The sequence below is a fragment of the Myiozetetes cayanensis genome, unplaced genomic scaffold (assembly GCF_022539395.1).
Source record: "Myiozetetes cayanensis isolate MyiCay16 unplaced genomic scaffold, myiCay2020 scf3, whole genome shotgun sequence".
Classification (NCBI taxonomy): Eukaryota; Metazoa; Chordata; class Aves; order Passeriformes; family Tyrannidae; genus Myiozetetes; species Myiozetetes cayanensis.
This window is the reverse complement of record NW_026087521.1, coordinates 14,365,048-14,390,827: the sequence shown is the minus strand read 5'-3', so window position 1 is coordinate 14,390,827 and position 25,780 is coordinate 14,365,048. Positions and strand designations below refer to the sequence as shown.

The following is a 25,780-nucleotide window of genomic DNA, read 5'->3' as shown; positions in this document are numbered from 1 at the left end:
GCCTCCACGTGCTATAGAGTTAATATTTTTTCAAAATTTTTTAAATATCCTAAGAGCAACAGTGAGATTGGCTTTTCAGTCCAATTTCAGCCAACAAATGTCTGAGAGGGTGAGACCGATACAGATGGACTGATTTTGTGGTTCACTGTAGTTGACACTCACGTTTCAAATGCCCTATCATTTTCCTTGCAGTCCTGCCCCCTTTCTTCCATCAGTTTTACTTCTTAGTGAAACTTCTTAGCTGCAAAAGGTGGGAGGGAGGGGTTGATGGGTTAATTTTCTACCAGTTTAGAGAGGTGAACTGGCACATTGAAGAGTCAGAGAAGCACCAAAGCAGTGCAAGGTGGGAGCAAGAGTGGAGAGGGGAAACTGTCTTTTTGGCAGTAAAGTTTTAGAACATCAGTTCTATTGTAAAATACTGTCTTATAAGATAACTTTGTCATGGGTTATACAAACCTGGATTTGAATAGGTGAATTTTAAGGACAGTGTTACAGAATTTTAGATTTTAATGGTTAAGTACAGTGCTTCAATGAAAGTTGAGAACTAATCAGTGCAACGTGTCATCTCTTCTGCTATTCAGACATAATTGCTTTCCTGCTCTTGGAAGAAGAGGTGGATGTGTTTTCCTTGGTATTTAATGCCATGCACACCTTCCCTAAAAATGAAGAGGTCCAGCAACATGGATGTAAAGCATTACACAAACTTTTTGAGAAAGGTATTTATATCTTGTAGTTTATCAAGTTAGAAAAATATATGGATTGGAAGGGGATGGCAGATTTTTAAATGCAATAAATGAATTTTTGCATTCCAAATTAGTTTGTGTATTATGTCTGTTCTTTAAATGAGTTAGCCCACAACAGACTTTCCAAGCAATAACACAAATTTTCTAAATTAGAGCAATGAATATAACACCTTTTTAAAAAATCAAAATGTGTCTTTATTTCTGAGTCTAGATTTAACTGAAAAGACAGGATTCAACATTGTTTGGTAACACTGGAATAAAGAATAGTGACATTTGGTTTTAATTCTCAAACCCAGGATTTAAACAGGATTAAATATTTAAAGACTGGTAAATTTTAGTAAAATGTGAACAGTTCTAAAACCAAGCAATATATTGGTACTTAAAAAAATACTTGTTTCTGCTTTTGATCATGACAATGCTAAAAGGTGATTATGTATCCCTGTGATATTCCTCTGTTTCTTCTGAAAAATGAAGGCACCACGTATTGAATTTCTGCAGAATTCTCAGGAACTGTGCATGTGATGGCCAGAAGGCCCCTTGTTGTATTGTCTGAATTGAGTTTCTTGTTTCAAAATAGTGAGAAATGCCATCACTTGCTGTACTCCTTTGTTTCAAAGATGATCTCCAGTCCTTCAGATTGGTTCTTTTTGGCACCGTTTTATATTGCTTTTTTCTAAGTTTTTCTCCCACACATGTGTGCTTGAAATTATCTTCAGTGTTCCTTCCCCTCTTCCACTCTCCCTAAACACTTTTGTCCTGCTGTATTTTCTCTTCAGTCTCCATAAAAGGCTGATTGTCTTAGATTTTCTGTGCCTGTTTTTTGTAAGTGCCTGATTTTTACAGATCTGCCTGGTTTTTTACTACCTCTGTGACACCTTGTCACCGTGTAATGTGGATGTGTGCTTAGCCTTAGCTTGAACCAGGCTGAGAAAATGATCCTGCTTATGAAATTCAAAAGGTGCTCTTTCTCAACCTGGGTCAGTTCCCTCATCTGGCTCATTGCACATCCATGCAGTTATGTCGGTGTGAATAACAGAAATGGCCAGGAATGGAAAAACCTGAAGCCATTAGAGTAAGCTCTTACTGAAGCATGACTGAAATCTTCAGGGGAAGAAGTCCATTATCAAAAAAAATTTGAGAAATTAAATAAAATCGTGGAGTATGAAAAATGACATTCCATCAATTTTTTTCCAGTGTATGCTTAGCTTTTCCCTCACTTACGTGCTGTCTTGGTTTGGAATATCTGATGTTCGTTCCATGAAAAAAGGTAAAAGATTTGTTCTAAAATACAGATTCATAGGGTAGCATTTAAAAGTCAGGACTCAGTTATATAAAGTGTAGGCTAGAAAAAGGTCCTTATAAAGTAGCTCAGTTTTTAGCAAAACGAATTGTGGAAGATGGTGTGTATGGAGAGTGCCTTACTTTTGGTGAAACACAGAAAATAAATATAAGGAAACTTGATAAAAACAATTGCCTTTTCTCATGAATCATTTCCTCTTATTTCCTCAAAACACACTGTATCTCTTGTTTTTCAATTTAGTTCCAGAAGAGCAGCTGACTGAATTTGTGGAAAGCAAAGATCATATGATCATACTGAAAGTATTTAAAGAGTTTCCAGAGAAAGAAGAGGTGATTCTTCCTGCACTTTATTCATTACATTCCTTAGCTAGTCCACGTAAGTGTATTATTAGAAGTTATTTTCATTTCCTCATCTCCCAGAGCATGCATCAGTTCACATTGTCTGTTCTTGTAATAAGTAATCTTTGTGTGATTGTAAAAAATCAGTGAGAACTGCTTGGGAGTTGCCAGACAAATCACTTTTCTGTTTTCTTTGGGAAATACTCTTTTTTTTCATGGTATATTTTTTATATTTAGCCATTAAAACTGATAAATAACAGACAAATACTTTCTTCTGCTTGGATTAAGTAGTAATAGAGGTGCTTATCATGATTGTAGAGACTGAAGTTCAAGATCCTGCCTGTCATCTTTTAATACTTGAAAAGTAAGATATATTTATTGACTAAATCAATCTTCAGTGAGTTTGGGTAGCAGGTAAAGAACACTTTAGGCAAAGTCTGTTCCACAGGGGGAAAATTGCCCATGCAAATTCAATGGCCAGGCCTGGGAAGAGGTATCTGAGCTCAGACACCTGCTCTGATCATTCAGGGGTGGCTGCAATGACAAGCATTGGTAGCACTCTGCACATGATGGTCTTAAAGTGTCCTCAGGTGTTGTGCAGTGAGACTGGAAGAAAATGTCTTTGTTATGTTGTGCCTTCTGATAACAGCGGTCCCTGTTCTGGGCAAAATCCGATCCTGAGAAATGTGCTTGATTTGTGTCAATTTGTTAACAGCAATTTGATCTTGTTGACACAGAGGCAATTTTTGTCAGCTTGCTGCTGGTAGTCGTTTTGATAAGAATAGAGCAGAGTTCTGCTCACCATGTCTTTCATGTGGTACATAATATTGTGCCTCCTGCAAACGTGTTTCCTCACAAAGCCTTGCTCATACATCCTGTCTGGCTTTGTTGCAACTGTGTTGGCCCTGTGTGTGCCACTAAACAAGAACCAGACTCGAGTGTCCCACATTTCATCAGACTCTGAGCTATTTAGTTTCTGTTTCTCAAACTTCTGGCTGTTCCAGTCTGTGTTTAAAAAGTTAAGTATTCCTTGAGTCAGAAATAATTTTAGCATAGCTCAGAAGTTGTTGCTGTTATCTGGGGAAGAAGATGCCAGATTTCAAGTGCTCTTCAAAACAGTAAATAAAAGTAACAAGAGAAGGGCATGAAAAAGACCTCTGTAAATTAGGTATTTAGTACTCTCATTTCTAATATGAAAGACTGAAAATAGCCAGAGAAACAAAGACAGCTTGCACGTGAATGTGCAAAGCAAACATTTGTACTCTTGGTTTGCGGCATCCCACAAAAACTCAACAAAATGTATTTCTTTAAGGCCACAATGCAGAAGTTAATTCACTGGAAGTACATACTATAACTTATCCAGTAGTAAAATGTCTCCCCACACCCTGAAGTTCCAAATGAGTACCTCACTATGCCTTCTTTCACTAATCCATACATAAACTGTCCTGGCTTACATGCTATGAGAAATTGCAGGGTAAGGGTTTGTTGCAGCGTGGTACAAGAACCCTTTTAAATCTTAGTAGCCTTGATGGCATGAGAAAATTGCTTTGCTGCTGACTGTCCTCCAAAATCTGCAGTGGAGTGATGGGTCATAGAATGTTAGCCATCTAAATGATAGGCATAGGGAGCCAGCCAGGCTTCTCCTCTTTTTAGTAGGGAGAAAGAGGCACCTCAAGAGGACGTTTACCTAACCTGAACTGTGTGTTACAGCTGGGATGATACACCATCTCAGTGATGAGTGCTCAGATCTTTTCATCGCTTGTTGGGAGAACCGAAATGACCAAGTTCTGGTGATTAAGATTAAACAAAATCTGTTCCACCTCCTTTTCTCTAGCTTGTTCTGGGAAACGGTGGCTCCCTGCAAATGTACCATTGCTTGGATCTTGCAGAATTTAAACATTCATTTGATTGTGCTCCCTTTGTTGTAATAAATTTTGGAATCTTCTGAATATTTTAAAATGTTTATAGTTGTCACCTGTGAAAATATATCTTACTGTGAAGTGATGCAATATTGTGGAATATACCTTTTAAAAGGTCATATTAAAGCATTGTGAAAGGTACCTTCCTTCACTATCAAATAGAATGCTTCAGAAATGCTTCCTATTCAGTTTGCTTTTTCAACTTGCAGGTTATCATTATTTAATATTCAGAGATATATTATTTAGAAGATCTTTAAAAATACCAATTATCTTTAATAATACAGTTGTGAATATTATTCTCATGTTGCATCCAGGAAAGGCAAGCTGTTGAAAGAACAATTAAGGAAGTTTATAAACCCTAGCAGAATAATGCCAGCTCCCTTGGAATCAGCGACAGGACTCCTTTTCATTCATTGGGGTCAAGATTTTGGCCAAGATTTTTTGGGTTCATATTCTTCTCATACCCTGGTAGACATACTACAAGGATGTTTTTGTGCCCTGTGTTTTAACTACCATGATGTTGTTTTGTCTTGAAGTTCTATATGTAGGATCCTTCTGTCCTTATCGGGACTGGATGCATTCTGTCTTTGTACTGGCTCTTGTGATTATCCTGTTGGTTCTGTGCCTGGCTTGAGTATTAAGCAGTAAATAGGTTGAGAGTGACCAAGCACTGGCACAGTTTTCTTGGAGGGGTTGTGAAATTTCCATCCTTGGAGATACTCAAAAGCCACCTGGCCGTGGCCCTGGGCAACCTGCTCTAGGTGGCCTTGCTTGAGCAAGGTACAAGCTGATCTCTAGAGCTACCTTCCAACATCAATCCTTCTGTGATTCTGTGAAATACAGGATTTACAGTGACTTTCAAAATATTACAGGAACAGTAGATGAAAATTTGTGTACCCTCAGTACACAATAGGTAGAGTAGAAACAGTAGAATTAATTTAAATTAAAATAATAACTTTTTCTTTTTAAGAAAAAAGTTACATAAGTTAATTGTGAGGAGGTTCCTGTTGCATGGCCTGATATAGAATAGAACAAATCCACAAATGTTAATGCAAACTTTGACCTTAATGAATTATTTACAGGTGTTCATAGTTATTAATATCTTCTCTGGCAATACCAAGAAATAAAGCCACTTTTCTCTCAAGTTGCAGGGCAAAAACTGAAACATAGTTGCAGTTTCCTAAATAAATTATTTAACTAGGTATGAATTTAACACAGGCCTGAATTTTTTTTTTTTTTTTTTTTTTTTTTTTTACTAAGAAGCAATTTTTGTTTCTGTTTCTTTCTTTAGCCAGTAATGTTGAAGTGCTCATGTCTGGAGATGTTCGCTGCTACAATGTTATAGTGGAAATGATGAAAAGTTTCCCCAACAGTGAAACAGTTCAGGAAGTGAGTTGCTGTTTGTTGCACAAGCTTACTTTAGGTAAGTTCACAAAGTTGTTTATAGTCAGCTTATTCTGACTGTGTAAGGGCTGAGTTTAATGGCAGCATTACAGGCAACAAGGCTACTAATGTTCCAGTTAATCCTCAGAGTGGTGTATAGATCCATGTCTCTAATGGTGTAAACATCCTGAGGTAGCACTGGCCACAGTCAATATGGTATCCTTTTGTGTTAAACATTAGTAACAATCAGAAGCTGCCATAAACGACTCAAGCTGGGGGGAAGTAAAGAGAGAAAAAAGGCGGAGAATGTAAGAATGGGAAATCTGGATTTCTGGATTTCTTTTTTAGAAGTGGAAATGCTGAATGTGTGGGAAACAACTGGTGCTACAAAATTACCTGGAAGGTGTTCTGCAAGTTTGTATTTTTCCTGCTTGCAATGTATTTATCTTCAGAGACCTGTACTGCATTCCTGGCAGTGATGGTGCCTGTCTTGGGGCCCCCTGTGCTGCAGCAGTGAAAGAGCCACTGGGTCCTGAACTTGCCTTAAGTACTTTGATTGTCTGGGCTTACGTGGGCTAGTGTCACATCAAGAGAAATGATCCCAGTGGCAAAATGTAATGCCTCTTAGCAACTCTGTACTCTCACTTGTGAATATAATAAAGTGATCTGAACAGTTGCCAAGAACCACGTAATAGGAAGTTCGAAATACGAATAAATATGTTTTCCCCCTGCTGCATGCAAAACCACTGTGAGCAGCTGCCTGAGCAGTCTGCACTCCGTCGCTGGTTCTTCATCAAGGACTCAGCTGAGCTCTTCCTCATGAGTTAGACTTCCCAGTTCTTGCAGGTGGTGGCCTGAAGCTACTGCAGATGCTGGTACCAATGCATGACTCCTCTTAATCAAGTCAGTCCCATCCTTTCACCATCTGTTTCTGCTTTTTTGTGCAGTATTGTAGAAAATACGGATCAGACTTGAGTGCAACCCAGAGCAACTTCCAGTTCCCCTTCAGAAAGCCAAATACAATTTTCAACGAAATGTGGTGGCCACTGAGGTGGTATTTGCAGGTTTTTTTTGGCAAGAGGCGATGCTGCCCTTGACTGGTTTCCTGTGCACGGCTAACTGAAGATAGGCAGGGAGATCAAGCACTTGTGGGAACACAGTGACTTGGTTGACATGCCTTGGTCTTGCCCTGTTTTCAACCTGTTTCCAGTCACACATTTATCATGTGTTTATGCTGACCAACAAGTGAGAGTGGCAGAAAAGCAGCCTCAAGATCCATTTCTTCTTTCGGTGTAACAGATACCCCTTATCTTAATAAAGAACAACTTTAGGAGAGTTATGAAAGAGGTGTCCGCAGCATCACACAGTTAGGGAAACAGGTGTGAGATTGCTAGGTGCTCCTGGAAATAGTCTGGAAGATTTACATCTAACCAGTGTGGCTTCTCAAATTTTTCTGGTGGACACAGTCTTCCTAAACCCTTGTTAACTGGCAGTGAAATGGTACAGTCAGCATCTACTGGCTTCCAAAATCACCATCACACGTTTTTGTTTAGGGTGGTAATGACTATACTAGATTTGACTCTCCTTGGAATTTTAACTGGCTGACACTTGTTTGACCAGCCACAAGTCCAACAGAATTACTCATCAATTAGCCTAAGATTTTTAAATTTTTTAGGTAAGTAATGCATTTACACAAACATACCATTTCCATTAAGATACAATAGGAAACAGCGATACTGATGTAACATGACCACACTACTGATCTTTCACATTCTAGCGGGATTCTCATTTTTCTAATGAAGATTTAAACAAAACTGAATATCAAAATAGAAACTATAGCTATCAAATTATATTTAAGTGAGCGTTGCTCTGTTTTTTTATGCATGATACATGTTTTTACAACAAACATGGAAATTATTTTAACTTGCTTGCTTTTTGGAGAGTTCTTTATATTCAGCCTATAACAAAATACTGTACAATGTACAGTAATAGTTATGCTTAAAATATATTTATCATCAAAAGGTAGTGCTTTCTGCTATTCCAGAATGACCTTGATCTATTTAATGAGGAGGGCAAAAACAGAGCGTAAACCAGGGTTAAATGACTTGCTTCATAGGATAAATCAAATCATTGTAAGAATTCAGGACCAGGACTCCATTTCCTTCCTGGCAGGAAGTCTGCAAGTGATACACTAACTGTATTTTTCTTATTTTGATGACAGTGTGTGCTTCATTTTGCATTAAACCTCCGTCTTTTGTTAAAAAAAAATAGAACCAAAAACCCCAAAAAGAATCTAGATCCCAACTGGTTTTTTTCCTTGACCTCTTCTTTCCACAAATAAAATGTTGTGTTAAGCCCTTTAATAAGAAACACAGTGTTTGCTACGAAGTTTGTGCATTGTGTGCCAAGAAATTTATGTTAAATGCATGTAAAGCTATAGGAATGTATTTATATCAATTTAATATCTCATGTGTTTTCAGGAAATTTTTTCAACATCCTTGTGTTACATAAGGTTCCAGAGGTCATTGTGAAGGCTGTTGCAGCATATCCTGAAAATGCAAAGTTACAAGCTGCAGCTCTCAGTTGTTTAGCTCTTCTAAGTGAGTAAATCTCTGTCTACTTGTTAATTTTTTCATTCTGGTAATTTCCTGTAATAATTTCAAGCTCCATGCCTTTACCACGAAAGCCTCAGGCAAGGTAGCCTTCACAGAGCTAGATTTCCTACATGCTTACAGCTTGTCGTTGTACTTTGAGAAGGCTGTGTTCATATCATATGCCCAACATCTTCACAGTGTTCAGATCTGAACAAAACAAACTGTTTATTCCTAGGCAAATATTGGATAATCTCTAGTTGACATAAAATCTCTAGTGGTAGTAACACTGATTTGATGCTGTGTTTGCCAGGTATGATAGTACTCATATTGTGGCAGTTGATAGCAACACAAAATCAGTGCTTGTGCTTGAGTTCTGAAATCAATTAAAAGATTTAAACTTTTCCTTGAGTACACTTCAGGTATTATATTGAAACAGAGGTTAGTTAGATAGTGGCAAAAAGCTAAGAATCTGATCCTCTTTGACTAATTGTCCCATACAAAAGTCAGTAGAAATGCTGTTTAAGAGTCCCCAAAATAGCAAAGATTGCAAATCAGTACACACTCCATTATGCCTCAGGTATTATGGTCTGTGTTGGTACCTTTTTTTTCCCCTTAAATGCTGAGAAAATCACAGGTATTAAATGGTTTATTTTAAATTCTCTTGCACCTTCTGGGACGAGATATTTCTCCCTTAGCAACTGCAATTTGCATTTTGTTTTTTAATGGCGTTGCTTCAGAGTGTTGATGGCTCTGTAATGAGTGGTTACATGCAAATGATTCACAGTTATATTCTACAGTTGTGGTATTCTGTATGTAAATACACTGGGAGAAAAGTGTATTTACATGCAGGTCTTTTCAGCCAAAGCCTTGACTGATCTCTAACTCTGTGACTCATTTACTACACTAGAGTGAAGTTTTTTACTCCCTTTATAACCTTACAGACATTTTTCAAATCTGTCATAAAGCTTATGTCAAAAGACTTCTCCCTTCCCAGAAAAGGCTTATCTTCCCCCTGATTTTTGCACTTTGGCAGCGCGAGCACCTCCATGACTGCAGGAAGGTTAAGACATAAGTGATTTGTTTTCACAGTAAGAATTTATTGTAAATATTTTGTATTTCAAGCTGAAACAATATTCTTAAACCGAGACTTGGAGGAAAGAAAAGAAGAGGAGGAGGAAGAAAAATTATGCTGGTTGGAAGCATGTTACAGAGCATTAGAACTGCACCGAAAAAATACAGATGTGCTGGTAAGAAGTTCTGGATGATGGGAGTGTGGGAAGACTACGTTATATATGAATAAAATGCTTAGCAACATCCTTTTCTCACATATATCCTCAGGCAAAAAAAAGCTTTAAGGGCTGGATTAGGTTTAGAATAAATCTTACCTTTCTTGCCTTTCTTATCTTTGATCATCTTAAGAGGTTTCAGTTACTCCTTTGGATCAAATGTTGGTAGTTAAGATGAGTCTTGTTACCTAAAGCGTTGACCATGCAAAGACTGTTGTTTACATGCCTACTGTGTGTCCAGCGGCCAAACACAGGCCCATCAGCAGCAGAATTAGTCTTGGCCTAAAATAGGTATCAAAATGCAAATCAAATAATGAGAATGTGGCACATGTTTGTTACTCAGGCCTATTCCAGCTGTATACATTTTGTTGTATTTCTGCATAAAGCACCTGGTACCTCTGTTGTGGACTGAAAAGCAGTCAAACTATTTAAGTTTTTTCATATGCTTTAATCTTCTAAAGGTATATTTTCTTAATATTTTTGTGTCTGTTTATATTTAGGAGGCTGCGTGCTGGGCTTTGAAAAATCTGTTTCTGTATCAACGTAACCTTCATGAGAAGATTGGAGATGGAGATAATCAGTCAGTGTTATCTTGAACTGGATTTTTGGAAATTAAAAATGAGTGCCTATTGTTAGGCAATTTTGAGTTTCATGTTTCAGTTATTTTTAGTTTTGTTTCCTGTTTTCTAATATATCATTAAATGCATGATGATCTATCTACAAAGTTTCTTCAAAAGTGTGCTAACCTTGATTCAGGCAAAACTGCTGGTGTTTTAATAAAGGGTCAGAACACAGTCTATTAGAACTAATTTTTACAGTTTACAAGGAATTTTGTCTTCAGTTGCAACAAGGATAAAGAATGTAAGAATTAGGAAGGTAGACAAGATTAAGATATCCAGCATGTAAAGAGTGTGGGAAAGCAGTGCTCATTTCCACAAATCAGATGGAAGAGCATTGAAGAGGGGATGCTGCCTCATCAAGGAGAATCTAGGCGTGGATAAGACACAGATTTCCATTTTACTTTAACTGTTTCTTAGAGTTGCTTAAAATTTTAGTCATTCAATTTTCAGTAAGCCTATTTGTACCCTGTTCTGGACCTCAAGTCACTTGGAAGGTGTGGTTCCAAGTGAATTCAGTGAGGTTCAGACTAGACAAAGTTGCGTGGGTTACAAAGGGCTTTCTGTCAACTGTTGCTCTGGTAACACGTTAGAAGCCAAGAACAATCATCTGAAAATTTAATTCTGTCTCATGATACCTTTTTAGGAAACTGCAATTTTGAAGTAGCTTCTGTGATACAGTCAATATGCAGTGATTTTTTTCTCTCTGAAAGGTTCCCAGTAGACAGAGCAGTGATGCTCTCCATGCTGATGCACTCCTCTTCAAAAGAAGTGTTTCAAGCAGCTGCTAGTACCTTGGCAATTTTGTCACAGCAAAACGGTAAGGGACTTTATCTTTACTTTCTGATTCAGCAGAAAGTTATTGCATTTATATTAAAGAGAATTTAGTGTGCTATTGAATGAATACAGTATTTCCTGTGATTAGAATATTATGCTGTTGTGTTCAGTAGGGAGTTTGTTCCGTGCTTTGAAAAAAGCTGTTGTTGGCTAGTATCAAAAACTATGTGGAAGTAAAGAGTTCTCTGCCAGTTCGTGTGTTGCAATTGCTACTTTTTGGAGCAGGAGACATGAAGAGTGTGTTCTCTTTGTATGCTTGTTTAAATATTTGTCATGTTTGAATTTCGTCAAGAGCAGCATTTGTTGAAAATCACATGAATAAGGAATACAACCCAACAAATACCATCTTCTTACCTATCATGGGAGATCTGAGCAGTCCTGTGGACTTCAGTGAATCAAATTGTGTAGAAAGTTAACCATGTGCATGACAGTTTTCAAGGTTGCTTTGGTCCTGATTGTGTCCCTAACATGGTTTCCTAACTTTTTTCGATTTGCAGACCCCCTCAAAATTTTTCAGTGGAGATGTGGACCCCTGGGTAGAGTATTTAAGCCTACTGACAGTTGGCCTGCTTTTATTAGATACCTTTCCCAGAATCCTTTGAAATGGTTATGGACCTCAAGTGGTTTGCAGACTGCACATTGAAAACCACTGGCTAGATAGGAAGAAAAAGCCTAGCAGTTAATTACCATTCTCTAGGTGAGAAAGCACTGTTCTATCACTAGTTACTGAGCCATCCAAGTACATAAAACCTAACACTTAAAAGGTTTTGTAGTTATTTATGAGATAATATCTGTCTGTATTGAGAACTAGATCTCATAAATGTATGCATACCGTTATCATATACAGGTTCTTTCATAACATGTTACTGATAAGTGAGCCTCTGATTCCTTTTGGAAATCTAAAGCAAGTTTTTATTTTGCCTTTTTGTTACTATCCCTTTTTTCCCCCTAAATGAATGTGCTTACAGCAAAAATGATAGACATGAAGAAGCTTAGTAAAACCCTCTGGCACAATGCAGTGTTGCTTGAACTAACCATTTGAAATGGATGTACTGGACTGGGAATAACAAGATCTGGTGGTCGTTACTATGATAATGTAGAAGGCTTTGTAGCGTTCTGATTTGTATTGGTTAACTACAACATGTGCTTGGATATTTGAATTTTAAGAAATGAATTAACAAAGTCAATAGAATGAAATAATTTCACTTTTGAAATTTTATTATGGAAGCTTGCAGGTTTTTTCAAAGCTTTAAATTATAGCTTTCCTACATGATCACAGAGTGCAATTACATGGAAAAAGTATAAGAACAAACATTTTGAAAACAAAAGTAGTCATACATACTCTCCTTCCAATATGCTAACTTAATGTAAGTAAAAATAGCAGATGTATAGAAACTTATTAGATGATTGGGAATTACTATCTGTCTAATTGAGGTGTGCAAACAGAATTCAGCTTCAGGTCAAATTGTTTCCCATTCTAATTTACGCTATTACGTGTGTGTTTGGTGAGGGGGAAAATTGACAAAAAATTAGGGAAAAAAAGCAGTTGGTTTTAAGAACTATACATAAAGAAAGATTTACTTATAGGATGTTTGCTATTTTGTGTTGTAGTAAATATTAGGAAGACACTTTTGGCAAAAGGCATACATATGAATGTTTTGGATATAATGAGGAAACATCCAGATTCTCCTGAAGTGATTGAAAGTGCCTGCAGGATTCTGAATCATGTTTTTGAAGGAAGGTAATGTAATTAGAAACGTGTCCAGTCCCAAAGTGAAGGTTTGTGAGATTCAGTGCTGTAAGCAATTGCATGTAAATTATTGACTGTTTCACTGATACTAAATTGACCCCAGGCTGACAGCCCTATTTAAGACATGGAATTTTGTAAGCCCTGTAGTCCAGTGCCCAGGTGGATGTGTGTAGGGAGAGGCATGTTCTTCTCTTTGTGGCTCTTGAGCAGTGAGATTTGAACAGACTATCCCTGGGTGCCCTCCCTCCTGTTAGCCACAATGAATTTCATTGAGAGCTAAGAAGTTTCCCACAATATCAACTTAACAACACTGTGTTAATATTACTCTTGTGTTGGCTAGAATGGAATTATTTATATGGACTGAATTAATGGAATGGCATGAAAGTAATTTGCTATGATGAAGAAAAACACCATAGTTTAATTTATATTTCGTAGCTCAAGTTGTATTTGTAGTATTCTGAAGGGTTATCACACAGTATTAATTGAGGAAGCCAATACATGTACAATTTAGAAATGCATTCTTTTTATTCATTTAATAAACAATATTTTCAGTTTTCCTCATCTGGATATAATGACAGTCGCAGTATCAGAAGTTGTAAAAGCCATGAGGAAACACGAAAAATCACTCTCTGTACAACTGGAAGCACTTCGAGTCCTTTTACAGTTTATGATGCCTGGTAAGTCATCCAAAGTCATCTACCAAATCAGAGAATAGAATTAGCTGGTTTTTAGTCTTCCTTATCTAATGGGACTGCCTTTAGTGGGACTTCAGAAAATTATTGCAGTTCTGTACGTAGCAGAGAACAGTTTTAAATCTTTAGGAACATGTAAGACAGAGGCAAATTTTTGAGGTATTGAAGGTAACAAACCAAAATTATCACTACTGATTTCCTCTTGATTTAAAGATATAAAAGATACAATTATGTACTATTTTCTACCAAAAATGAGAAACCAAACTGACAAGCTTAGAAATTCCTTTCCAGAAAAACCTCTTTAATGGCAATCCACAGGGGAGCAAAAATATTCTTTAGTAGAATTTGGGTATAGTTTTAACCCTTTTTATCAGTGTACTCCTGTGTATCCTGCTTTTTTCCTCTGATATTAAGCATGAGAGTACAGACATGGGGTACTGATTTTTTTTCAGAACAACTTTTTACAAGTATCCCTCTGCAGTTTTAGTTGAACATTTACAAAACCAGTAACTCTGAAAATAGTAACATGGCTAATATACAGACATTGTGGGTTTTCAGTTTCCTTCTATTATTTGTGCTATAGTCCTAATACTTTCCTTTTTTTTTCAATGAACAACAGGACTAAGACTTGATATATGTATTCTAACATGTAGACAGGGTGATTTGTTTGCCAGTATCGTGAAAGTGGGGTCCTTCTAAAGTGTAATCAAACACAGAGAGCCAACTGGATGCTGGAACTTGCGGGTTAACTGGGGAATAAAAAAGTAATTCATAGAAAAAAGAGCAATCAGAACAAATATGAATGCTGAAGTGACTTTTAAAGGATTTCTGAGTACTTTCTTTAGTGTCACTTGAGTGCAAGTGCCAAAAGCTACAACAAAGGTAACTGAAAGACCTTTCTCTGTTCTTTTATACGTGGTCACATTCTACTTAATGTCATCTGTGTGTAAAATTTGTCCTGTGATCCTGCCAAGTGAGCAAGGACAAAGAGTTCATAGCTTCTCTATAGTATCTCCTTTCCAGAAGGAAGAGGCATTCTGAAGTAGGTATCAGGAACACCAAGAAACTCCACAACTCAAAAAAGTACTATACTGCAAAGTACCTTAAGCCAAATTCTTTGGCATGATTTTGTGTTTTTATAGTAAGCAGTGAGCAAACATGTGGTGAAATCGTCCCTTCAAACTCAATATACTCACATTACAGTGGAAATCTGGAGGGACTCCAGTCTCTGATACAGTGTTCTGAAAATGTCATAAGATCTGAAATACGCCCTCTGAGTCACCTCTGTGGTCAATTTGATTGTTAGGTTGTTATATGGGGTCAATATTGGGAAGAATATGAAATCTGCTGTTCTGAGGAGGGCTGTTTTCTGTCGTTGCAGATATAAAGCATGAACACCAGAATGGTTCTTCCAGAGACGTGGGAGATGCTGCCTTTGCACTTACAGTGAAAGTCATTAAAAGCCAGTGTCTCTTGGAGGGAACTCACTCGTTGGTGCTTAATGCTTTGAACAGGGTATAGTTAAAGCTTTAATCTAATGGATATTGTCATTATTTTACACTTGCAATGGTGAAGCATTTATAAGTTTTAGTTCTGCATTCATTTTCCTGCTGATTTGATAAAATTAATCTTAACTCCTGAGTTTTATTGATCTTCTGGGGTTTCTTCTTACTTTCTTTCCTGGAGTGTATTATAGATGATCCTTTATACAGTAACTCTAAAGAATATTTATAAAAACAAAGTTCATTTTAAAACATACAGTTTATTTGTGATTTTTTTTTTTTAAAGGGACTAGTGTATACATGAAAAGTGTCCTCATGCCTACACCTCAGCTACATATAGAACTGAGTGGACAACTCAGTTGTCTTCATTCCTTTCACTGGTCAATTCTATAAATTTTTCCAGCCACTGGAAAACAGAATCAAGAGGAAGCTGAAAAATGAAAGGCTGAAGCACACTCAGTCTATACAAAGGAAACACTGGGCACTTTTGCATGGCAAATAAACCTTAAATCCTAGTGATTGGAAAGGCTTAACTTCATGGCCTTCAGAAGAATGCCATCTCTACAAGGCTTTTAAGCTTCACATAATTACAATCAAAATGTATTGATTCATAATTTTTTAAAAGTCTCTCAAGAATTTTAAGGTTGCCAAACAGCTTCAGTCAAGGAAGCTTATGTCTCTTATATTTATTTCAAAAGTCAGAGCAAGTAACGTATCAGTGAAAGAGTTCTAGAGTGTTTAAAGGACATTTCCTGACCTGAAGATATCAGACATAGGAATTAACAAGGGAGGTAAAATAATTTTTGCTTAGAGAAGGTATTACAGTGTTCAGTGCTTTGTGACCATCCGGATTGCATTTTTTCAAGCCAGCTGGTTTGTGTTTTGGGGTACTACAGCATCAATCAGAAAGGCGAGAAATTGACACATTTTAATGAAAAACTACAGACAGAATAAGGAGGAAGATGGACATGACTCCACTGAAATAATTTTGCAGGTTTGCAAGTCACAGTGACAGCTGTGACACCCTCAGATCTAGGCCTCATCTAGATTTCCTCCATCTAGAAGTGGGGGTAAATTGGAAAAAAATATCACAAATAACCTATTGAATTGCTATATAATAAACCCAAAATATTAAAAATCTTTATGAGGTGTGGTAATTGGTAATAGAGACGTTGTTTCACATCTTTTTATTTTTGTATTTTTTCAGTTACCACCATGTTAATCACTTGTGCTAGTTCTCAAAAAAACCCACTTTTTTTTTTTTTTCCTTTTTAACCACAAAGGAAGTACATTTTCTCCCTCTTCTTGTCCTAAAAAAATGGTATGAAGTTATCAATGGTTTTACGGAAAATTTGAGGAAAAAAACCCACTCTTCATCAGAAAACTAGCAAGGGAGTATTTTCAAAATCAAAGGTGAAAATCTGTGGAAGTTATGAGCAGCTGAAACTGATGATTGATAAAGAAATCTTTTTGAAATTGTGATTATTGTTGTTTGTGGTCACATCAGATGTAATTTCACATACTTATGAGCAACAATTGCTTGTTCTTACCAAACATCTTCAAGAACATGCAACTCTTTTGTTACCCTTGTAGGCAGAATAAACTTCATCTGATTTTATGTTCCTTTCTTTGTTAGTTTATTGGAAACCCTAGCATTCAGAAGTGTGGATTAAAACTACTTGCTTCGGTAGCTGAGTGCACTGGTGCACTAGAAATCTTAATCCAGCAAGGAGCTACTGACACTGTGCTTCACACCCTACAGATGTATCCAGATGAACAAGGTAGGGCAGGTGTTTTGTCAGTAGAATGAGAATGACATGGTAGGAGGGTCTGATTAACCTTAGAGGCTGTAACTGGTCTATAGCTCTCTTTAGTGCTGGATGTGATGGGGGTTGCACGGCAAGGAAAGGCTGCAGTACTGCGTAGCCCTCAGGTTCGCCCACCTTGTAGTTATGCCTGGCCCTGTAATAGCTTGTGCAAGTAACTTTGTGGAATGTTACTAAAAGACTACTTAAATCATGAGTTTATTCCACTTAGAATGTCTGAATTGTCAGTGTCTGAATAATATTTATTTCCCTTCTAGACATACAGTGTTTGGGTTTGAATCTTCTACGCTCTTTGATTACAAGAAAGAGTTTGTGTATTGCAACTATGCATGTCCTGTCAGCAGTTCTGGTTTCTACTCTGCGACGATTTAAAGAAGTCACTGAAATCCAGATGCATGTACGTGTCATTTCTATGTGCAAAGATGAGAACAAAAGCCAACACCTTAGAAAATTATTTTAATATAGTTATATTTTAATTCCTTATTTTACTTCATTTTGATTGTATTGCAATTACTGGATTAGTGTAAAGCTGTAAGTAATTAAACTGGTATGTTTGTTGTAGAGATGGTTTTCTTGGAGACATATATTCAGTCCAGGATATGTAAGCATAGGTTAAGTGTTTATCTAAAGCTTCTGAGATCTGCAAACTAGAACAAATTTCTCAGTCACGATCCATCATTGTGTCAACCTATAACCATTTAATGAAGTAACCATCATTATATTCCTGATTGCCCTACTCTGAGAAGTCATAGAAAATGACTTAGTTCCCAGCCTTGTCACCAGCAATAAACTTAGTGTAGGAATGGCGTATTTATGAAAGGATATTACTGAAATAGTGTGTCAGACTTTGGACCCACATCTGTATAAAGGAGAGTTCTTTGTCTGTCTGCAAACACACATTCAGTCCTCCTCATGTGAAGGTTTTGTTCCCTCTGCTTCAGAAGTTTTCCCTGTTTGTTGCCAGTTTCGTTTTTCTAGCAGAATGGGGATTGCCCGTGAGATCAGCTTTCTGTGAGAGTTCCTGTACTTCCGTTTCAAATCAGTATGAAAATATTAAAAGTTTTTCCCCCAACCCTTCCCTCTTTAGCTTAGTAACCAATGTAGAGAGAAAAAATGTGCTGAAATAAGGAAGTTACTTTAAGTGATTTAGTCTCAATTAGGTTTGGACAGAGTCCCTAATTTACGCAGTTCACCCTTCTAGGCGAACTTTATTTGCAGAACTGTGGGATAATTTCGTGTTTCTTCTTAGTTTTTAGATACACCTCTTAGGATTTTCATTTGATCCACGTATTTTTTTCAAATTCAGCAATTACTGAGCAACACACTGGAACGGGGATATGTCTTCATTCATATCTTTAGAAGGAGATTGTTTCCTCTCTACATTTTCAGGAAATCACGAGTACATTTGTCACTACCAGTGACAGATATTATGGTGCATATTTGGATTTTCAAAGTGTCACTTAATTAATACATGTTTAAGAGGGTCAGCTAAACAAGCATGAAACTACAGTTGTATACACACAGACATACCTGCTGTTTCTGTCTTCTCTCCTGATCTTCTATGATTTGTGAATTATTGCATGTTTAAAAGCAAGACCAAAAAATTAAAGCACACATATCTTTTGGTTGAAATTTGATTTTGTTGCATGACCTGTTTTAAAATGACACTTTTTAACACTCTACTTCTTTCAATCTTCTCGTTGTATTCTTAGGGATTTCATGCAATCTTGTCAATTCTTGGTTTGTCACCTTGTTTTGCAAAGCTGCTGGTAAATGAATCCTTTGACACAGTCATTTTCTACCAGATGTCTATGTGTTTCACTGACCAGCGAGATCGACAGGTATCTTCTTTCTCTGGCAGCTCCACAACTATGAAGTGTTGTAGGTTTTTTTTGTCCTAACTTTTATTGTTTGTCTTCCCATTCAGTTTCAAAGCCTGTGTTGTAAATGTTTTGCTAAAATAGCCGAAAATGATGATTTAAAAAATATGATGCTGGAAAAAGCATGTATGGAGTGCAATAGTATTATGGCTGAATGTTTACTTCTACTGGGAGCTGATATTAATAAGAAGACAAAGACAAACTCTTTGATCTATCAGGTAATATATGGAGAGATATATATATATAATGTTATTGCTGAATCACCCTTCCCTTTATTGAAACTCCCAGGGCACTGACATCAAATGTGCCCCACTGTCAGTTCGGTTCTACTGCAAGTTCACTTTAAAGTCCGTGCTTTCCAATGTTTACCCTGTTCTTGTGCAAACCTGGGTTCAATCAGGTACTGACTTAGCCTTAGCTATGGAGTATTTTTGAAGAAGAAGACTTATGCCGACTGGTAACCTGAAAAGCTTGAGCTTTTTTTTGAACTACTCAGGTGTAGAATGTATCAAGCCATTAAAGCCCAGATGGGAACTGGTATTCCAAATTCAGCTCTGTGAGGCTGAAGTACCAATGGACCAACAGCCAGCTTTATCCAGACAGCAGCCACACCCAGAGCATCAACTGTCTGAAATACATAAGTGTCTTGAAAAAGGCCATAGGCAAACATTCCATCTGGATTCAGCCCTGCCAATGGAGTACTTCCCACATGCAAGTACTCCTTGCTTAATGTGACTGCCTTTACATTTTTGTGGGTTTTTTGAGAAGTGGTATGCATGAGCAGTTCTTAATTTTTCTTCAGTGTCAAAGTTTTAATAGTCTGAGAGAACCCCAGCAATACTGCCTACAGGAAATTAGGAAGTGTTCAATCGGGCTGGCAGAACTGGATGAGTGACAAAACACAGATGGGTTTGGAACCAACCATCCATCCATTAAGTGTGAGGTTGGCAAGTCAGCTTTAGCAAACCACAGTGGACATATTGAAGTAATTGGAAATATTTCTAAAAATTATTTTTAATATTCACAATCAACACTGGTGTGTGTAGCAGTGCAGGCTTGGAGATTGGGAGGAGTAAAGCCAACTGAACCACAGAATCATTAAAGTTGGAAAAGATCTCCAAGATCACAAAGTCTGACCTTCACCCAAATACCACCTTGTCAGCTAAACCATGGGACTAAGTGCCATATCCAGTTGTTTCTTCAACATTCCAGGGATGGTGATTCTACCACTTCCCTGGACAGCCTGTTCCAATGCTTAACTGCACTTTCAGTGAAGAAATTCTTCCTGGTGTCCAATGTGGACCTCCCCTGATGCAGCTTGAGGCCATTTTCTCTCATCCTGCTGCTTGCTGGCTGGGAGAAGAGACCAATCCCCACCTTGCTACACTCTCCTTTCAGGTAGTTAAAGCCAGTAGACATGAGCTCCCTAGCACTAGGCAAGGCTTGGTGAATCTCACTGTTGTTGCCTGTTCATCAAACAGCCAGATGATATGGCAGAATAATACCTAAGTGTCTTTTTTCCACTGAACAAATAAATAACTGGAATTGCCGTAGACCACATGCAATAACCAAACTAGATAAATTGCCATATATTTTTGACTGAAAATTGTGTGCACTCATGGTAATAATTACACTTGCAGAACTCAAACATTTGATACATTTTGGGCAAAGACTTCATGGAAATGGGAGTTGGTACTCAGATGTTGTAGGCAGGCATATGCTTCAAGAAGTTATGTAATTGAAAAAGAGTCACAATCCTAAAGATAAAGTGAATCTAAATTTGAGACAAGCCTCTTAATGCAGTCTGAGCTGTTATTTAAATGCCTCACATAATTTTTTTTTTTTAATTGCTTTTCTCCTAGGTTTGTGACAAAGGAAATAATCCTAAATTGGTGGAATTACTATTAGCCAATGGTGCTCGAGAGCAAGATGTTCGGAGTGCTTTAACCATCAGTATAAAGAGAGGAGACAGCCAAATCATCAGCTTGCTCTTAAAGAAGCTTAGCCTTGATGTCACCAACAGCAGTATATGTCTTGGAGGATTTGGTATTGGGAGACTAGAACCTTCCTGGCTCATTCCTTTGTTCCCAGATAAACTTACTCCAATAAAAAAGCAAAGTGAGTATATAAAGAGATGGTTACATCTCTTGATGGTACTATGAAGGTGTTTTAGATCAAGACTTTCAGTTTAGGCTCTCATAGCATTCAGGTTGTTATAGAAAGTCTGGCAAAACTTGAAAACAAATCAGGTTATTTCAGTTATTTTTTTAAAGTTGTTTGAATTTCTTGGAGAATATTCTATGTTTTCCGTTTCTTATACATACAGATGCAGGTTCTGCACTGGCAAGAATGGTGCTTAAATTCCAGATGAAGAATATTTCAGAGGATAGATCGAGAGCGTCCTCCGATCCAAACTTCTGTGAAGATGGAGTGGATAAAAACTATGATTGGAATTTCATACCTGACCCATTAGTGGACAGTATTTTTCCTTTGAGTGATGATATTGATAGTGAAGGTAATTGTATTTATTTTCTTTCTTCTTTTTATAAAAAAGTACCAGGGCAAGACTATAGCCGTAAGTCAGTTGCTTATTTGTATTTGAGATATACCACTTTCCATGAAGAAAAAAATTTTATGTAAAATTTCCTTTGTGGCAACATTAGAAAATAGTTTATGGTGAGTATGTAGTTTATCTACAAAATTAGGACCTTAAAGAATTTTATTATCCATTTAAAATTAGTTCTATATGCATTTAGTTTTTTGTACAGAGAAAGAGTTGGATTCATACAACTAAATTTAGATTTTGACTGTTTTGCTGTCTATGTATGAGCTGCCTTTATAGCCTATAGCAAAAAGCAAGTGCTTCAAGAGCCCAGTTTGTCTCATCATGAAGTCAGGTGTACTGCAATATAGAAACCCCTGTGTTCCCTGGGTTGTCTGTAAATAAAGTTTACACAACCACGTCTGGAATAGAGGACTATACTATTAACAAATAAAGTAGGTGAAACAAGCCCTATCCCAAAGTTAACTAATTGATCAGAAAGTGTAAACGACAGGTTTATGTTCAATCCAACATCATTCTTGGTAACCATGTCAGGACATCTGAATGCCTTTAACTTGTAAAAAGGCAGCATTTCTGTCTGTAATATCAGCAACTTAATAATAAAAGTGGTCTTAATTTGCAATGTACCTTTTTTTGTTCAAATGTTGCTCCTGTTCTAGAACAGTTGGCTACTTAAAATCATCACAGATGAAGAACTTGAATTTTGGAATCAGAGAATCCTGAGGAAGTTTTTTGTTCTGTTTTGTTCTTTTCCTTTATATCACTCAGTACTACTTTTCATTTCTGTAGGTATTTTTGTTGTCCCACATAGAAAAGTTATGATCATAAAAAAATACAGTCATTACTAATAGGAGTGATTTTAGGAGTTTTAAAAGTAGCTTTGAGAAGAGGGACACCAAATGGGTCCAGATAATCCTAAATCACCAAATCCAGAGTGGTATTTGATGTTTCATTCTCAACAAATGTGGGAGTGAAAATTCATCTATTAAAATACAAACTTTTTCTATTTTAAAAAGCTATTGACACTGCAGTAGCAGAAATATGTGCAATTAAGCATTTACAGTAATCCCAACATGATGGAAATTTTAAGTCATAAAGCATCAGGGTAACAACCTGCAGGTAATATTTGAAACATGTTGGGTTAGTAAGGCCCATGTGCTGTAAAAAACACTGACAACAGTCTTGGCCTGTTGCACACACAATTCACCGGTAAGATCCTGCCAGAATTGGTGCTTTTGAAATGTATCTCTCCTTTGTATGTCAACACCTATATTACAGTTGAATTCTGAACCTCATGTTCAAACATGTTTTTTTTACTTATTTCTTCTCCTGTGTTATTGTTTTGTTCTAGGAAGTGAAGGTTCACTTTTCACAAAGAAGAAGTCCAATTCCATTGCAGTTGCTGACGTATATTGTAGGGAAATGGCATCTCAGAGAGGTTCTCCTGCTTTACCGCGACATTCCTACTCTGTGGTAAGTTAGATTCTTGTTCATTCCAGGCTTTTAATTCCATTTGCATCGCCTACTGCAAAACTGTTAATAACCAAGTGTTAGGAAAGATCATGTAACAATATGGGCTTTTGTCTCACTGTGACCATTCAATATTTCCTTCATTGCAGTGCACTGTACGGATGAGAGTTTATGTCAGCAAAAATTTATCATCACCTAAAAGTAAATTGTTCAAATTTCCAGTTCTGGTTTTTAAACAGAAGTACAGGAACCTATTCACAAAGGCTTAACTACCCCTTGATGAAGCTGATCTTCAGCTGTAATCAATGGAGACTGTTCCATAAGACACGAGGACAAATCAGTGGAATAAAAGTCATGTTCATTTGAATAGACCTTGTCTTTTTCCACTGACTTTTAAGGGGAAACTAGAGAGACTGGCTTCCCTAGAGAAGGTTATGTTTTGTAATATCCTGCTCCATCCTATCACCCCACCCTAGTGAAAGTCATGTTAGGTTGTCAAAAAATGCACTTCTTCCATTGCAGTTTAAATCTACCATTCTTCCATATTGCACGGATCAGTAAGTTTTATAAAGATGCAATCTATGGTTATTTTGAGTTGAAGTGTACAGTTTGTTTGTGTTCTCCCTATAAGTTCTGATAAAAAGAAACCACAATAAAAAGAGATTACTTAATTTGGATAATTTCAGATATCTGCATATGTTTGTAACTGTTTTTTCCCTTTGGGATTTTGCAGGGACCTGGCTCAGATTATGAACCATTTATGAAACAAAGAAGAAAATTCTTGCTTTCAGATGAATCCCTCAGTAAGTAAATTATACAATTTAACATATATAACGGATTTTTCATCCTTAATGCTTTCACAAGCATAGCATGCAGATTCTAGTCAGATTATATATTTGTTTACCAATAAGAGGATACATTTTGAAAATACTACAGTGGAGTACAAATAATGAATATATAGCGATTTTTCTTTTTCCTGGTCTTCACAAATAATTTATGTAGAATTAAACAGGCAAGGAAATTTAATGAGGGCTCTTATTAGCTTTCAGAAGCTCCTTCTGTTGTGCAGTGCATAAGCATCCATCATTCCCTTACTATCTTACAAATTTTTGTGTCTTAATAAAAGTCTTCATGGATTTGGATTTTAACCAATATTCAAACATTCATTATCTATTACATCTTTAGATCCCAAGTTGATTGATCCTAATTTTACTTAAGTGATAAATTAAATCATGCTCTTTTTCATATGTTTTTGTTTTAATAGAAGGCATCTCAAAATTTTCACCACATATAAGACCATCAGAGAGTCTTTCTTCATTGATCTCAGAGAAAGAATATATTAAATCACTAGATCTTTCATCAAATGAGCTGGAGAACATCGATGCCATCAGCCATAATAGCTGCTTAACTAGTCATCTGGAACACCTTGAGAAGCTGGAGCTCCACCAAAATGCTCTTACGAACATTCCAGAACAACTGTGTGAGGTAGTTCTGCATAATTTTATGTAATACAAGTTGAAATTAGTTAAAATAAATTGTTTATATCTAATAATGTAATCCATTCATATTGTAAGAATGTATCTATTATTTGAGCAATATTACTCAAGAATATGAGTGTATATTTTTGCATGCTTCATACATTCACAGAATTTTCATTCAGTGGATTTATGTTCATCTAGAAATAAAAGTATTTTCATAGAACTGTTTTAAGTCATTTACTGCAGAGAACTGCATCAAAACATGTCAAATTAAGTAGCATAATAATGTAAATGGAACTGAGAACTGCAGGCAATGAATATTTGTTAAATTTTAATAAACTGAGCTAATTAATTTTAAGTAATGATTTATATTTTATATTTTAATAGAAATATTATAGGTTACATTAGTATCATTGCAATTTTCTATTGTTTTTCCTATTGAGATAAATATAAGTAGATTAATAAATTGCATAAAAATATAACTCAATTATAAACCTATAAACTCATGTTTTCTTTCAGCTTTTTAAAAGCAAGTTATCCTTTTCTTTCAGAACTTGAAATGCTTGACTTACTTGGATTTGCACAGTAACCGATTTACTTCTTTTCCGACTTATTTACTGAAAATGAATTGTATTGCAAATCTTGATATCTCTCGAAATGACATTGGACCTTCCTTTGCTTTGGATCCGTACCTCAAATGTCCAACTCTAAAGCAACTTAATCTTTCATACAATCAGCTGGTATGCACTCCTGAATTTCTTACAAATGTCGCTGAAAATCTGGAACAGCTGTTGCTGGAAGGGTGAGTAGCATTAGTAAATGGGCTGTAGCATAACAAACATAACAGGAAGTAATATATTGGTCATCCAGAATGATGACTGCTGTAGCATGGAAAGGATTATTTAGTCACCAGTGAAGCACTGACATTGTCTTCCAAATGTGCAAAGTACTACAATTTTCAGTGTTGTATTGCAAAGTACATGAGAATATCTTTGGGCCTTGTTAAAATCTAAGAGCATTCTAGTTACATACTAAGCATGTCATTCTTGTAGTTCAGTATCATTTTCTACTGCCATACTATTAATCCACAGGCCTGTGTGTGTGGTCTGACATATTCAGCTAGCTTTTCTATACACACAATACAGTGTCCACTGTATTTCATATTCAGAAAAGCTTTTTTTGGAAGTAGTATTCATGGAATTTTAGGTATTGGTATGGATATGTTTTAAATGACAGAAATATGAGAAAATATGTAGGTTTTTGTTTACCAGCACTCATTATCATATTTATTAGTGAGTGAGATAATTCATGCCTATATAGCATTCTTAAAAATGTAGTTGGTGATAGTTCTGTAAACTGCAGAGACTGTCTCATTCATTTCCTACAGTTTATGCTCAATAAGATGGTGAACTTTATTATTAATACTACCCTTGCAAAACAGTGCTGCATGGTTCTTTTATCTCTCTATTTTCAGGACCTTTATCTCTTTCTGGTGTTCTCCTCCCCAGAGTACATTGTTTGTAACATTATATACTCATCCTGAATTGTATTCCCCACATATTTTTTTAACTTTTTTAGGTTGATAGTAATTATGTGACTGTA

The 25,780-nt window shown here is 36.5% G+C and overlaps 1 protein-coding gene across 4 annotated transcripts in view; it reads left to right on the top strand.

Moving 5' to 3' along the window:
• The window catches only part of LRRK2 (leucine rich repeat kinase 2), a 64,104-nt gene that overhangs the window by 8,977 nt on the left and 29,347 nt on the right, over positions 1–25,780 (top strand). For 3 of the 4 annotated variants that reach the window (XM_050325101.1, XM_050325100.1, XM_050325103.1), the window contains 20 exons: positions 582–716; positions 2,284–2,418; positions 5,592–5,723; positions 8,164–8,283; positions 9,400–9,524; positions 10,064–10,143; positions 10,894–11,000; positions 12,629–12,758; positions 13,320–13,444; positions 14,841–14,974; positions 16,598–16,742; positions 17,045–17,184; positions 18,500–18,628; positions 18,715–18,885; positions 20,530–20,785; positions 20,994–21,182; positions 22,582–22,703; positions 23,434–23,503; positions 23,965–24,185; positions 24,730–24,980. In XM_050325101.1, coding sequence (XP_050181058.1) covers positions 582–716; positions 2,284–2,418; positions 5,592–5,723; positions 8,164–8,283; positions 9,400–9,524; positions 10,064–10,143; positions 10,894–11,000; positions 12,629–12,758; positions 13,320–13,444; positions 14,841–14,974; positions 16,598–16,742; positions 17,045–17,184; positions 18,500–18,628; positions 18,715–18,885; positions 20,530–20,785; positions 20,994–21,182; positions 22,582–22,703; positions 23,434–23,503; positions 23,965–24,185; positions 24,730–24,980 — 2,917 coding nt within the window. The remainder of the gene's footprint in view (positions 1–581; positions 717–2,283; positions 2,419–5,591; positions 5,724–8,163; positions 8,284–9,399; positions 9,525–10,063; positions 10,144–10,893; positions 11,001–12,628; positions 12,759–13,319; positions 13,445–14,840; positions 14,975–16,597; positions 16,743–17,044; positions 17,185–18,499; positions 18,629–18,714; positions 18,886–20,529; positions 20,786–20,993; positions 21,183–22,581; positions 22,704–23,433; positions 23,504–23,964; positions 24,186–24,729; positions 24,981–25,780) is intronic. The other variant, XM_050325102.1, reaches the window with a different exon arrangement.